Consider the following 15,389-nt stretch of genomic DNA (forward strand, 5'->3'; position numbering starts at 1 on the left):
ACGTCTGTTACATTCAAGCCTTTGCCAGACAAGTTCCCACAGCGCTGATTCAGCCTATCGCCGCCAGAGATAGCTCTCTATATTTCACAGTCTCGTTGTCGGGTGTAGTTGTTGGGTGTCTTTGGCAGCTTTCCCGTGCAGGCGCACCGGAAGCGATGCCTTTTACCACAACCAGACGCATAGATTTATTTATTTATGCTAGATTTGTTATATTTTTGTTGTCTTTTCTGTTTGGTACGCCTTTTTGTTTTAGTTTTCTTAATGCATCTAATATCTGTGTGTGAGTGATTCTGTTTAGGGAGAGATGAGATGAGAGACCATAGCAAGAGAGCAGCAGCTTTAAGTATGGCCGAAGCTATGGCAGAAAAAACCATAAGAGCCATCCATGAAAAGTTTCTGGAGGGGTTGCTCCAGATAAAAAGGAACTTTGTGTTCAGAGGAAGGATTAAAATCAAACAAGACTTGAAGAGAGCGCTCCTGGGGTGGGAGAGGTGCAGCGAGCTCACCTGCAGGCATATGTTTTAGGCACACATCGACAGTGTTTGTGTAATTACTCTCACTGCCAGAGGAGGGAGACAAGTGTTCTGCACTCCAGCTTTAACTACTTTAAATCGTCCTTATGCTGTGCTCAAATGAAAGTAGGTGGAGCAGATGAAAACAAATGCTAAGAAAGCGACAGCGCATTAGCTGAGGTCTGCTACCCGTCCACCCCTCGTCGTCTCTCACCTTCTCTCTTAGTGCTTCGGGGGAGGTCCATTTGACAGGCAGCTTGGCAGTGTCCTGTATGGAGGAGGCCTCCTTGGTGAGGCCAAAGTCGCTGACCTTGGCAATGTTGTCGTCAGACACCAGCACGTTTCGAGCTGCCAGGTCTCTGTGGACGAAGTTGTTGGCCTCCAGGTACTCCATGGCTTCACACACATCACTGGGTGCCACAGGGAGACAGGAGAGATGATGAGTGAGGACGGGATGACTAAAATCATAACAACCCACAGGTATGCATCTACTCCTTAATCTGTGTGGACATATTTGTGGCTGTGGTTAAGACTTACCAGGGCACATTAAGTGACAACTGTAGTGCAAATATCATTAATGCAGTGGAGGAGGTAAAACTGGCTAAATCAGAGAATAATTGCACATTACTTATACTCTTCTACTTGCCTCATGTTCGTGTGGTTAAAATCTTATCCCTCACACATCTCTAACAAGCTCATTCAAGGGTTACAAAGCTCGTACTGAAATTAAATTATGAATACTTCCTCCTGGATGCATGTTTTTCTGCCTACTGATCTGAGTGTTTACACTTATGTAATGGTTGCACTCATTTTAAGTTGCGCTGGGTTCAAGCAGCAGCTGAATGACTTGCAGATAAAGCAGCTATTTATCAAGGCAAACAACCTGCATGATGGCTGCTTGTGTAAGCAAAGGGCTTCTTTCATGTTCCCAGTCAAGAGTGTGACACTGTTCTTTTGAAATTCTATTCAGATTCTGACAGCAAAAAAGCAGCAGTTTAGCTCTAAACCCTGAGCTGTGCTGATTAAACGTTTGTCTTTTCTGCAGTAAGTGCTTGAAGAGAGATGAAGAGGACTCACAGTGAGAACTTGAGTAAGCAGTCTCCACCGAGCACGGTCCGTCCTCGGGAGCGCAGGTAGTCCACTAAGCTGCCCTGTGACACAGTTCAGAGAAGGAGGACATTTTTAGCACGGATGGTTCTGGTGAAAAACAAATCTGTGACCCCAAAAGTGTCGGTTTACTCTCAGCTGAGCTACATGGGACAACACTATGTTCGAAACATGAACAATTGTCATTCAAATATCAAGTCTTTTCTTATATACACTGTTCATTCCTATTTGTTATTAAGAAAATTGTTCATATTAGCTTAATTGTATACATTGCCATTCTGGGTTCCATATATGACATTACAAGGAAGATGTGAGATAAGACAACTGATACTACTTTAATATCTGTACAGTAAGTGTGAAGCTACCCAGCAAAGATCTGGATGCTGACGTTGTGTTCCTGGCCAAAAATAGTTGCAGTCGGACACCAAATACTGCAAAGCGGTTATGATGCAGACAGCTAGATGGTTACGTTGTTGTTTCCACGTCCAGTAATGGTCCATTTAGACCTGGGTTTCAAACCAGGAAATACTGATTGTATTGTTGCCATGAAAAAACCCCCCAATGCATGTATCTTTTTTTATTTATGCGACATTTTAGTGACAATTTGACGTCCACTACAATTTTTATGCTATTTATGACATGTCAATTATATTCCTGTGTCATTGTTTTAAGACTGTGGTTTTTCTAAGAGCCAAGATCTTTATCCAGGCTGTCTTTGATCACAGCTTTCCTTCAGGGCTTTCTGCCAGAAAGTCAGGTGACATAGTATAAGATACTGACAGAGTTTATGCGTATACAGAGCTGTGGTGGATGAATGGATAGGGTACAGTTCTTTAACCAAGGAGAGCAGAATTTGAGTCCCATCTGGGTGAAAGTTTATTATTTGGTCATTTTAATATTGTATTTTGACATTGCTGGGATGCTCACAAAGGACGTCCAGCTGACGGCCAAGTAACGTCACGGACATTAGCATAGCTTTACTTTTTGAACTATTTTTGAACCATAATGGGACATCTTTGTTGGATGTTCAAACAACGGTAATTCAGCCTCTAAATGTTTGCTGGGTACCGCCAGCAGTTGTTTTGCTTAGCAGCAATTTTGCTGTCTGCTTATGAAAAAAGATTTAGTAATAAACACGTGACAAACCTTAGCCATGTACTCTGTGACAATGTAGAGACTGCTCCTTTCCTCCACAATTACCCCTAGCAACTGCACCAGGTTGTTGTGCCTCAGTTGCCTATACAAAACAGCAGAGGAAAAGAAAAAAAAAATCAAGCATTAGCATGCTGGAAAACAACTGTGTCCACAAAAGGATACATCTGATGAAAAAGTACTTGAAAGAGAAAGGTGTGCCTGTGTGCGCACAGACACACAAACATATTTGTAGGTGGCGTGAAGGACAGAGCAAGAGTTGGAGGATCTTACGTCATGACAGAGGCCTCGGCGATGAAAGCCTGCGCTGTGGCGTCATTTTTGATGCACTTGACCGCAACCTTGGTCCCTCTGTAGTCTCCAACCATCACATCTGACAAAGACACACAACAGGGTGAAGTTTTTAGTAAAATATGCAAGGCGACCTTGGTCTCTGTTATTATGGCTCTGATGTATGAAATTAAATGATGCAAAGATCCTTCTGAAATCAATTCATCACCTCCAAACTCTCCTTTGCCAATGGTCTGCAGGAGTTTCAGCTCCTTTCTGTTCAAGGCCCAGCCGCCTGCCAAGAGAGGACAGACAACACTTAGCAGACTTCACAGTCAACAACAATCATGCTATGAGTCTAATGACATTACCGTAAAACACACAGAGAAGACCATGTATTAACAATCAGAGCACATTTCTATGATTCTGCAAACCCAGAACTATGGAACTAGGAAATGTATTTAAATATTCATTAGTGAGTTTCACAAACACCCTCTTCTTCTTCTTCCTGAATGATTTATCTTCATTTGGGAGAAAAAGTGTTGATATATTCAAACATTTAGCTTTTCCCAGTTATCCGGTGTTCCGAGTTAGCTGGGTCAGATGTGTACACAAAGAGCAATGGAGAGAGATGGAGGTGGAGGAAGACTCAGATTGACCTTGGGAACTGGTGAAGCCCAGCAGTCGTCCCCAGACGCACAGAGATTAATTACCCTCTAATGATTAATGCTATTAGGACGAGGAAGATAGTGGAATGTTGTAGGAGATGCAGGTTTTGTCGGTATGCTGTGCATGTGCCACAGACTGTATGCTTGTGACAGTATATAAACACAATAATGTCTCTGTGTGCATCGGTGCCAGTGCCCCTGTAGAGCAGTGTAATGAGCTCAGTGTATCCTTACTCCTGGAGAACTCGTCTTGTGCTGCCACTGTTCCCTCCATCAACTTGGGTTTAATCAGCCGGGTGCAAAGGCCATCGGCATCTTTGGTGTAGTGCTGTGGACAGAGTTAGAGAGAATTCAATGCATTTTCAATATGTAAAGACAGAAGTTAGTATGTATAAGTGTTGGAAATAATAAAAACCCAGGTTGTCATTTTCACAAAGGGTTTCACTGTCTGATTTTTTCTTATAACTCTAATGTTGAACAGTCAGCAGTATATTCTGTAATAGCTCACTCTCACTCTGCCACCGTAGACCAAGTTGAATGATCAAGGACTGATGATCAAAGATTAAATCTGAATGGTGAATCTGTGCACAAGCTTTTGATATGCAAAACAAAAGTGAGGCGGATGTTTCCAGCAACTCTCTACAGAAGAACATGAAAGTCGTGATGAAAAGAAGATTCAGGTAAGAGTTGATGTGCGGGGGCTCAGGTGATTTAATATATACGCGATATCGGTGGTGTTTGCTTTCACCAAAGACAGAGAGCATGAGATCCAACATGCATCACTGTTAAAGAGAAGGATGGTTGTCTTGAGGGAATCCAAGCCTCATTTCCATACAAAAGATGAAATAAAACAGGAGGAGATAAGTAGACCATGTGTAAGAAGAGGGTATGGTACTTAGTGCAACAAAAGTTTAGGGGCTCTGACTGGAACAGGAGTTATATTCCATCATAGGACCAGGTCAAACGACCAGGTCAACTAACTGAGATGCCAGTGTTGCTGCAGTGAAGTGCTGCTTTTTTTTTTAACACTGTGCTCCTCTGATCAGCTCCAACTCCAAGGGGGATTACTGGGGGATGCACCTGGGCTGAGCTGCAACCAGCCCATCATCCTTATCATAACGTCACAAATGCAAACATAATGGTGATTAAGTTCTGCAGTTTGACACTTATCTCATCGGATATGGATGGTTTAGATCATCATGGAAAGCTGATTCATACACAACCATGAATTAGAATAAATGCAATTCACTGAAACCCAGAGCATCTGTACTGCAATCAAACATCAATTGAGGTAACAGGATCTGTCTTTAGAAATGAATGAACCTCTGCTGATGACTGACAGAATGCGTTAGGCGGTTGAGGAAGACTCCAGAGTAGCTCCCCTGCTGGGAGCTGCGAAGTTTATTGTGGGAACCAGCGGCAGAGGAGAAGTGTGTGGGTGTGGGAGAGTTCAATGCATGTGATCCTTCACCCCCAGAAACACAGCAAACCAAACGACCCGTCAATATCTGCTCGTCATCATCATAACCTGTTAGACTATTTATGAATGCAAATGCCCCACTTTGGAGACATTTATATGTGTGAGACAAACTGTGAATCAGTGTCTTCCTAACACACATGGGTCATCAAACCTCTGTGTGATCACTGAATTAATAAAGCAAAAAAAGAAGGGTACCCATCAACAGCTAAACCAATGTTACACAATTGCAGCATGGCGAATTGACCACAGTGTAAGTTTGTGTGGCAACCACCAGGGGGCAGCATGGTGAAGGAGGGGTCAGCTCCACTACATTATTCAGCACTGACAATCACACATAAAGCCACATATGTGGAATAACAACCACACCACTCTCCACACATACATGTCTATACACATATTTAGATTTCCTTCAGCATTCATGTGATGTAGCTGTATTATTTGTGATTATATGTGCAGTGTTTTCAAGATCATCATGGAGAATGTACAGTGCAGACATGTTGCATAATTAATACTGCCTGTTTAACACATTACAGTTACATAAATTCAGTCTGTTAATGCATGAAAATATATTTTTAGTAAACAATGGTGCTGGATAAATCAAGGTCTTCCCATATGTAATTAAATCAGAAGGGTGTAATCACAGCGCAAAAATACAGAATGAGCATTGTGGCTGAAAATACTTTTACCGTGCTGTCACACCCTTCGTAAATAACATATGGAGCCATCTCCATCTCACTTCAGCAGCATCACTGCATCCATGTGACTGACATACAGAACATCACTGTGGATGTTGTGATTGACAGAGAGGAGGCCTGGGTGTGCCAGGATATATGTATGCGTGCAGAGTGTATATGCAGGTCCGTGTGAAGCCTGCTGTGACAGGCCAATAAGAGCAGGGCAGGCAGAGCAGGGAGACGATGAGCAAGCCGGATAAACACACAAGAATGCAAGGCATCCTCTCATAGCCTATTATAGAGAGAAAGAGAAGACACGGGGGAATGCAGACAAGGGAGAGGATAAAGATATAGTGAGATCGGGTGAAAGAGAGAGAGAGGAAGGCAGGAAGGGGAAGCAGAGAAAGAGGCTGAGATAGATAACAAAGAGAGGAGGAAAGAAAGCAATATGCCAGGTATCCACGAGGGAGCACAAAGAGAGAAAGAGAAGGAGGGAGGGAGGTGGAGAAAGGAAGTGGAGGCAGAACCAAGCCTGGAGGGTGTGAACAAGAGAGAGGAGGATAGAGATGGAGAGTTAGAGATTGTGGGTGGCTGATAACAAAAATGCATCAGGGATGTAGATGGTCTCGGTGCCAGCTGGCACATTCCTGTCGTCCACTTCCAACGCCCCGCAAGGCAAAGAGATGAGGTCCAATTAAAAGCGTGATAGCCGCCAATCCAGCTCTTCCCTTTATCTGAGAGGATGAAAGGCCTCTCTCTCTCTCTCTCTCTCTCTCTCTCTCTCTCTCTCTCTCTCTCTCTTTCTTTCTTTCTCTCTCTCCCTCTACCATCATGTCTCCTGAACTCCCCTCTCCATGTCCTTCCTCTGAACCGGCGTTCAGATAACAGACAGAGAGTGAGAGGATCAGACAGCTTTTTGAAGAATGTAAACATGTACTTGAGTCTGATTTTTAGGGAAACTCCTTGGGGACACTGAATATATGAGTGTGTGTGTATGTCTTGTGTTTACAGAGTTATGCAATCACACTGCTGCATGATTGATTTAATTTTCTTAATTGTCAATACTGGCATAAAAATTGGAAGATGGATTCCAAGTCTCAAACATAAGATCATAAATATATACAAAGAATTTAAATATGGCCTCAAAAAACAGACTTTTGACAACATAAACATTTCTTGAAACAAAGGGAGACAGTTGAAGGCATATATCCCACCTATTCCTCTCACTGTTGACTTTTTGGGGAAGTATCTACATCTAAGCGGAAAACATGAGCTCACAGGGCATTCTGATTATTTATTAATCGCTGATAAATCCGCACATTACTTTCTTGATGACTCATTTGGCCGAAAGAATGTCAGAAGTTCAGAAAACGGTGAGAAATGCCCGTCACAATCTCCCCCAGAGTCCAATGTGACATCCTCAGTAGGTTATTTGTTAATTTTTAACAGGGAGGAAGTTTCTTTCCTCTTTTTAGAAAATGCCATGTGAAAATACTTTTCTCTGACTCACTTGTTTATCTCACAGTTATCTCTCATCTCGTCTCTCCCCTGTGTGTGTATCTCCCTCACTGTGGTCGCAATGCTTATCGTAATGCACAGATTTGACTGACTGAGAAGCATCGCGTCGGAATGATTTACAACATGCAAATGGTTTTTGAGATTCCTGGTCATTAAAGCAGCACTACAAATGCTGCGCTGGTGTCAATAGAAACGCTCCATCACAAATGAATAATTCTCAGTAATTTATAGGTCTTAGGTTTGAATCCAGACCCAGGGTTAGAGAGAGGGATGGCAGGTTAACAACAGGGACACATTTTGGTCATTTTGCTAACAAGGGAATGGTGCTCCCCCAGAAAACGCTGATGTTACCGCAAATTACGTTTTGTTAAACTAAGTTTATGATAACATGAGACAAAAAAGAGCAGCAAATCCTCACAACTAAGAGGCTGTAAAACATTTACTCAATAATCAGAATAGTTGCAGATGGTTTTCCTGTTTATCGACTAACTGTTTAGGCTCCTCAGGCTTCTTGAAGAAAGTAGTGATGTGGTAAAAAGTTTGTGGAATTTACATTCTAAATCCCATTTTCTGCCACAGCAGCTGTTTCAGGGCAGAATGCATTTGAAAATGTTGTCCTGACTTTCAGGAGAGAGGAAGTATCTCCTGGAACCACATGAAACACGAGTGACCACTGGCATTCTGTTCATAAATGTCAAAGGTTTCATTTTCCAACAAACAACTCTCTTTACACGCTCTCTCTGCGGTTCAGCTGAACACTTGTGACTTTCGGTTCCCGCTATTATTAAGTTTAAAGACAAACCAACCAACTGGCACTGATAATGAGTGGCCAATTATCCTTTTCATCTGCCAGACTGAGAGCCAAGTGTATTATGGGTATCAAGGGTACCATGTGAAGAAAAAATAGGAGCAGAAATGGCAGCTATGTTCTCTGTTGTCCCTCACCTCAACCAGCTGCATGAGGTTCTCAAAATACTCCTCCTCATCAATGGTGAGCTTGCCATTGTGGTAGATGATGCGGTAGTGTTCCACCTTGCCATCGCAGCTGACGCACAGCGTGTAATCGCCAGGATAGTTGGTGCTCTCCCTCACCAGGAACAAGCCCGTCTCCGGAGGGTAGAGGAGCCGTTCAGCCTGCTCTCGAGTTATCTTCCCATGAAACCAGCTGCAAGGAGAGAAGATGGGCAGAAAATTAGAAACAAGACAGGGACAGGAGGAAAAAAAATTGAAGAACAATGGAGAGATAGCGTGGAAAAATAAGGAGAGCGAGAAATGAAGAGGGAGAAAAAGTGAAAGGAGAGAGTTATTGAGGAGGAGACGGTGAATCACGCATCAAAAAATGACAGACGAGGACAAAAACTGACAAAAACTGGCATGTACTGTTTGCATGAGCACACACACACAGTTGATGTAACAATCGTGGACAATAAAGAGACAAATCTGATCCATGCACAGAGATACCACAAGTGCCAGTTCTTGTGACAAACAACTGAAATCCTCACAACTGAAATCCTCATCTCCTCATCTCATCTGACACAGAGCAGATGAGGATTTCAGTTGTGACAAACAACTGAAATCCTCATCTGCTCTGTGTCAGTGCTAACAACATCAGATAGGCCTAAATCCTCCAACGCTCCCTACAACAGATCAAACAGGTCATTTTCACTACACTCGTCAACCAGACAAAAGGATCCACTTCCACCAATCATGGCCTGCAGCCCTCCTCTGAAATGAGAAGTGAAAAACAAAAGCGCAGCGGTAATGGGAAGCCGGCAGCAGCACTTCCAGTTGGTTCAGCTTGAGCGGAGCAGAGGGCGGGGTCGTCTCAACTCCGGGAGCCGGTGAGAAAGTACCTGAACCCAAACAACAGGAAACATGGCGCTCACAATCACACACGCATGGACGCACACACACAAGGAACCCGAGGCAGAGTCGGAAGCTGACACGCAGGCGCTGCAATAACAGGAAAATGCAAAAAGTGCTCAGACGAGGTGGTGGTGGGTAAGACAGGACCAAGTCATCCACTCCCGGCTGAGGTCAGGGAGACCAGGAGATGGACTGACTGAGAGTTTAAAAAATTTATTTAACTCAGGATTCAGCAGAGATAAAAAGCTGTTCAGAGCTGCGCTGGCTTTAACGTGCTCTGAGAAGAAATAAAGCTCTTGCTTTGCTGGCTGCATAACTGCTTCCACCTCACCATATGGCCTGCTGGGTATATCTATAGGCTGCTAATGGATGGATTAGACAGCTGCATTACAGTGAGTGCGTTTACATACACATTAATATCCTTCTTTGGATCATATTCAGAATATGGTGTTTATAAAGAACAGAGAAACCTATAGATTTGTATCTCTGTTAACATGATTGTTAGTATTGTAGGTTTTCTTCTTTCTCTGACCTGTGATCTGCAACTGTTCAAGTGTAACATATCTTAAATATCTCAATAAAATACAGTTAGACTGTAAGAAAATCAAAGTCCTCACTGTAAGGATTTGGAATTTACATATCTTCTGCCTGTATAGACATGTGGTCCTGAGCACTAACACACCATCATCCCGGCAACCTCCACCACAAAACAATGCACCGTATCCCATCAATTTATGACCCTCCTTATGTCACAGGTCGTTTAAGCTGCACACAGTAGTAGCCTACAGGGTCTCTCCACCCGTCTTGGCTAGTGAATGGGTGGTAATCAACAGCTATAATTGATTTAGCCTGTTTTCCTGTGGCTGCCTCCATCACTCCCTCCTCCTCCTCCTGGTACTCGGCCTCCTCAGACAGCGGAGGCCGTTGTGGTAAAGCAGCTTAATACGGGTTGAGTTGATTAGATCAGTGCAGGCAGCTTCTCCGATGGACAGCAGCTCCTTAACTCCCACTAATCCGAGAGCGGGCGCCAAGCGTGGACGGCCCAGAGACACACATAGCCCTTTGGTGGACACACACTAGTTGCTCTGTCCACACCAATTAACTGCAGTTTTCATACATTGCATCATACTGGAATAAGAAAAGGCACAAAAATGTGGTAAACAACCTGGTGGGGACAACAGGACAAAACGACAGCGGGGTTAAACCCCTCGGCTTTCTTTAGGGGTGGTGCTGTTATGTGTGGCAAATGTCTGCCACACGGGGGCAGCAGAGAGAGCAAGCTGTTAGATGCCAGCGAGGGAGGCGATGACTCTATCTGCTGCTGAGTATCAATCGGTCAGGGCGAGAACAGGGACAGAGGACCACAGCTGAACCCTTATGTAACTCAGAAGAGAGGGAGAGGTCTTCACTGAGACATCTGTTAGCGATTCACGACTAATTCAACAAGTCCCTGTGGGTTACAGTTAATGGCTCCAGACGAATGACTTCTGATGACTTGAACGTTTTGAGAAAAAAAACAAACACTTAACTATGCAGTGATCTCAAGAGCAGCAGCGAGAACATGAGGTCAGCAAGTGTAACCATGCAAAATGTTTGGGAGTCTAATCGTTCCTTTAAATCAAAGGAAAATTAGTGCCAGAGTCTACTTAGGCTGTAGTATTGACGGATGTCAGCCATTTCTCTCAATTTTCCCTCAACAAAGACAAACATTTATAGGAAAAACATACTGTGAAGAGAATTGGTAACGGCCATACTAAAGTGGAAAATCGACTTCTTGTCAGACAACAGGAATAATTGCAAGATCAATCAATGTGACCATCTCTCGGTGAAGATGAATCTAATCAGAACTCCGGCAAAGTCAGAGCTTGCATTGGAGTTTAGTAATTCATGCTGCTATTGTGTTCACAAAGCCCTCATAGCTGCGCAAGGCTAATTTAAAGTTACCATTAGGCCTCTTCAGACCACACGCAGCAACATGGCAGAGCTGGGTGACCCAGTGACCACTTTCAAAATGGTGCAGACAGGCAGCATGAGTGGTGGCAAAAGGAGAGGTTAAAGCTTTCAGCAGCAGTTGATGGAGTGAGACAAAGAGGGTCAAAAGTCTGTTTAAATGTTTCCTGCCAACAGGATGTTACAGTGGCGTACCATCAACTCTATAAGCACGGTTGAACTAAAGACTTCTGTGCTTATGGCTGATCTGGTTTTGGAGAGAGAACACTAAACTGTCTTTTCTGCAGAAGCACAAAAGCATAATACTAGAAACACTGATAAACTTAGATAAATGTATTTAAAGGTTGGGTCTGACTTTCAGAATGCTATATTAATTTCAATACATTTATGGTGGAGCATATCTCACAGTGCATCACTTCTCACAGGACAGCAACTACCCCTTTTTCTGATCCGTGAAACACTGGAATTAAAAACTCCTTCTACTAACCTGTTAAGTTAAAATTCTTGTTTATTATCACTTGCAGGATGCACACAAAAGCTTTGGCAATTTTCAGATGACAACATCTCATAGCTATGTGATGATACTGTGGCAGCTTGTGTGCTCACGGCTTTCCTGTCTCACTTCATTTGCATATGCCTCTCGTTATGTTTTTCCTCTTTTTGAAATCGCTGCTGTTTCAAAGAGCCCGATTCAAATGTAGTGCACAGCTGGTCCTGGCCTCTGTGGCAGCCAGACACCGACAAGAGAAGACGCAGCACAAACTAAAAGACTGTAAAAGTTGGAATTTCCATCTTTTGATGCTTTGCCTGACTTTTGAAATCAACACTACATCTTCCCACGCTGCGGGGAACAGAAGTGAACGGGGGTATGACAACTTGTTCACACACTTCACAAAGAAAGAGAGCGTATGTGGCAAAGATGTAGAAGACACATAGCTAAAATTGGTATTTTGATCACTGCTGCCTATCATCAGATTCACTTTGGCAATACATTTTAAAAATACTGTCAAAATAGAGTTAGGTTTGTGTATGTCGCAAAATAAATACATGAGACAATCAACAAAGCCCATACACACACATACACACACACTAATTTGGGTTTGTCCTCCATTACCCTCCGATACTTACGGCATAAGACTGAGCTTCCCTCCTGACTTGACTCCTTCCCTTTTCTGGACATAGTTAGCTGGGATGGTGCCCTCTCTGCCCACCGTGTTCCTCGCTCTGTACCAGTTGGGATCCTGAAACAGCCAAACACACAATGATACAGCCTTAATACTGATGCTAATAACTGAGGTATGTTAACGCGCCATGTCTGTCATGTCCTGTTCCTCATGTTCCTCTTTAAACACACTGAGTTGGTAGCAGAAGCGAAGCAGTGGGGTTAAAATCCTACAGTACTTAACATATAGCCGAGAATGGTACAGTAACCCACTTTAACTCCACTGGTTCAATTACATATTTGTGGGCAGAAGTTGTTGCAGCAGTGAGGGCTGCTGTATATCTGAAGCATTAACAGGAGCCACAGAGCTCCTCTAGCCTAAACGCAACCCCCTGACTGGGGCTACAGAGCTTTTTGATGGAATTCACTGGGATCTCAAGTTTTTTGCAAGATGATACACTGCAACTTATTTTGTGCCTTGTTGATGTATAGCATAGTTTGTTAATTGCATGATTGCTCTGACTGTTAGCAGCATGGCTGTTGATATTTTAATGTATTAGGATATGAGCAGCAGGGGTTAAGCTTTTGGTTGTCTTTTAGTATCCCAATTCAACTATAAACTACTATTGGTTCATAATTTAACTTCAAATTAAATAAAAGGTCCAGTTTGTAAGATTTAAGGGGATTTGGTGGCATCTAGCGGTGAGGATTGCAGATTGCAACCAGCTGAAACTTCTCCTGGGCAGAATTCCGTTAGTGTTCATTGTTCAGGAGGTTTATAACAGGAGCTAAAATATCTTTAAGTCTCCTCCTCTCCAAAAAAATGTACCCAGTAATTTAGCTGGTAAAACACTGAGTAAACGACCCTATTTAGAGTCAGTGTTTGGTTTGTCCCAGGGCTTGACGCTAACTTTTTTCCCAAGGAGCACATGTGCTCCTAAGTTGAAAAAGTAAGGAGCGCACAAAGAACTTCAGGGGCACAATGTAAATTGTTCAAATAATGTGTTTTCCGTAATAAACGTGATGCAAATAGACATTTACAAGCAAAATTATTTAATGAATTTGTATACAAAATGTACAGAAAGGTAAAATCATCAAGTTTTGAAAAAGTATTGCAATTTCATTTTGTCTTTAATGTTATTATCTTATATATATTATCTTTGCAATATGATTATCTTATATAATGTTATTACTATCCTAAAACATTCTCCAGGTCCTCTGAAACTCTGCAGGACTTATTTCCACCCTGCCCAGCAGCAGTACCGTGGTGAACGGTCCCTAACTGCGGGGAGAGCGGAGCAGGCTTCCCCGGAGGTCCACCGCTTTTCCTGGTCCGTCTCCTCCGCCACACTTTGACTTATTCCCACCCAGCCGACAGCCTGGCCATGGAGAACGGTCCCTAACTGCGGGGAGAACAGAGCAGGCTTCCCCGTAAGTCCGCCACTTCCTCCACACTTATTTCCACGCTGCCGACAGTGGGACTTATATTCATTGTGCCGACAGTGGCTTGGAAAACCGCCCAGAACCGTGTCACACGGGGAAGAGGGAAGGCGGCTGTAGTTCCTCCAACATTTGCGGTTAGATTATCTTATTTTTTTATTGACAAAAATATAGGCTGCTTCGGCTCATTTTTTTAAGCGCACATGTGCCCCTAAATATTTTTTACAGTTCGCACACACCTATTTTTAGTCGCAAATGCGAGTGAAACGCTTGCACTGTCGAGCGCTGTGTCCATTCTGGGCCACTGTAGAAACATCACATTGCAAAGTTGCAGTCTCTGTCGACGAGGACTCCCTCCCTATGTTGATTTAAATAGCTCATTCTAAGGTAGCAAAAACATGAAGATTCTTATTTTTAGGTGATTATACATGAAAGAAAACACATTTATTATATATTACATTTCTACCAATATATCCCCCTAAATCTTACACACTGGACCTTTGAGACAAGCGTCACATATTAACACAGGTACTGCAGCCCAAGTAAGACATGAAACACTGCTATGAGTTATTATTGTTGTTGTTTGCTGAAACAAGTCAGTTATATGAAACTGCTGCATTGACTATTTCAAGCTAGAAGAAGAAGCTGTCCTTTTAGCCTGTTATCATTTTAAATTGGTATCTGAAAAATTAAATAAAATGTGGAACATGAAGAACAGTAGAGACAACTTTAGCTGTGCTGGTGTTGAGGTGGGTTGTGGGTAGGCATATGCAATTATAACATAATGGCCTGACATGATTATCTGAGCTAACTGATCATTTTGCATAATTGTTGATTTTCATAATCAAGGGAATTTAAAGCCAATGTTAAAAATATGGCGACACATAGAGAGTGAATAAGGTGCACATTTATCAGCTGGGTAAATAAAGTGTCTACCTGAGCATGAGGTTCCAATGTCAGAAAAATAAACACGGAAAATGAGAACTTTGCTGTCCAGATTTTACTGCTTTTGGGCAGGTTCTTCTGTTTCAGCTCATATGAGACCATATTTGTTGCTTGCCGAAGCCAGATGAAGACATAGAGGTGCCAATAATGGGTCTCTTGCTATGTAGCAGAGAGTCTCCCCTACAGGTGCAGCAATGTGTTTGACAGCTCTGGGGAAAGGTAAGCCTGAGCTGCCACTTCCATCCAGCTTTTATTATTAGATAATTCACATAAAACTGTCTGGATGTTAACGTGGTGGTACAAGCTTCCCGAATAATGATCATTTGGCCTGGATAGCAGCTTTCAGCACTTTTTAGTACAATGTGCAGAATTTCCAATATATTCTGAGCCACCTGTCTACTTACCCTGGTGGCTCCGATGATGGTCAGTAAATCTCCTTTACAGAAAGGCAGGTCCTGTTCGTTGGCAGTCTGGAAGTTGTATTTGGCTACACACTCTGTGCCAGTCGACCATGGTGCCTTAAAGGAATAGACAGAGAGAACATTAATTACAGTGGAGCAACTCAGTTTAGCATGGGGAGCTGAACTGAGGTATTTGTGACAGACGTGTTACAAAACACAGCAACACAGTCAAAAATAGAGGTGA

General features: G+C 42.9%; 1 protein-coding gene across 1 annotated transcript in view; it reads right to left on the reverse strand.

Moving 5' to 3' along the window:
- Positions 1-15,389, reverse strand: part of cskl (c-src tyrosine kinase-like) — a 53,883-nt gene that overhangs the window by 2,785 nt on the left and 35,709 nt on the right. The window contains exons 3-11 of the mRNA XM_033628456.2: positions 15,149-15,262; positions 12,326-12,438; positions 8,327-8,546; positions 3,944-4,037; positions 3,271-3,336; positions 3,045-3,144; positions 2,766-2,856; positions 1,590-1,663; positions 727-922 (exon numbers count right to left, since the gene is read on the reverse strand). Coding sequence (XP_033484347.1) covers positions 727-922; positions 1,590-1,663; positions 2,766-2,856; positions 3,045-3,144; positions 3,271-3,336; positions 3,944-4,037; positions 8,327-8,546; positions 12,326-12,438; positions 15,149-15,262 — 1,068 coding nt within the window. The remainder of the gene's footprint in view (positions 1-726; positions 923-1,589; positions 1,664-2,765; positions 2,857-3,044; positions 3,145-3,270; positions 3,337-3,943; positions 4,038-8,326; positions 8,547-12,325; positions 12,439-15,148; positions 15,263-15,389) is intronic.

The sequence above is a fragment of the Epinephelus lanceolatus genome, chromosome 2 (assembly GCF_041903045.1).
Source record: "Epinephelus lanceolatus isolate andai-2023 chromosome 2, ASM4190304v1, whole genome shotgun sequence".
NCBI classification, from domain to species: domain Eukaryota; kingdom Metazoa; phylum Chordata; class Actinopteri; order Perciformes; family Serranidae; genus Epinephelus; species Epinephelus lanceolatus.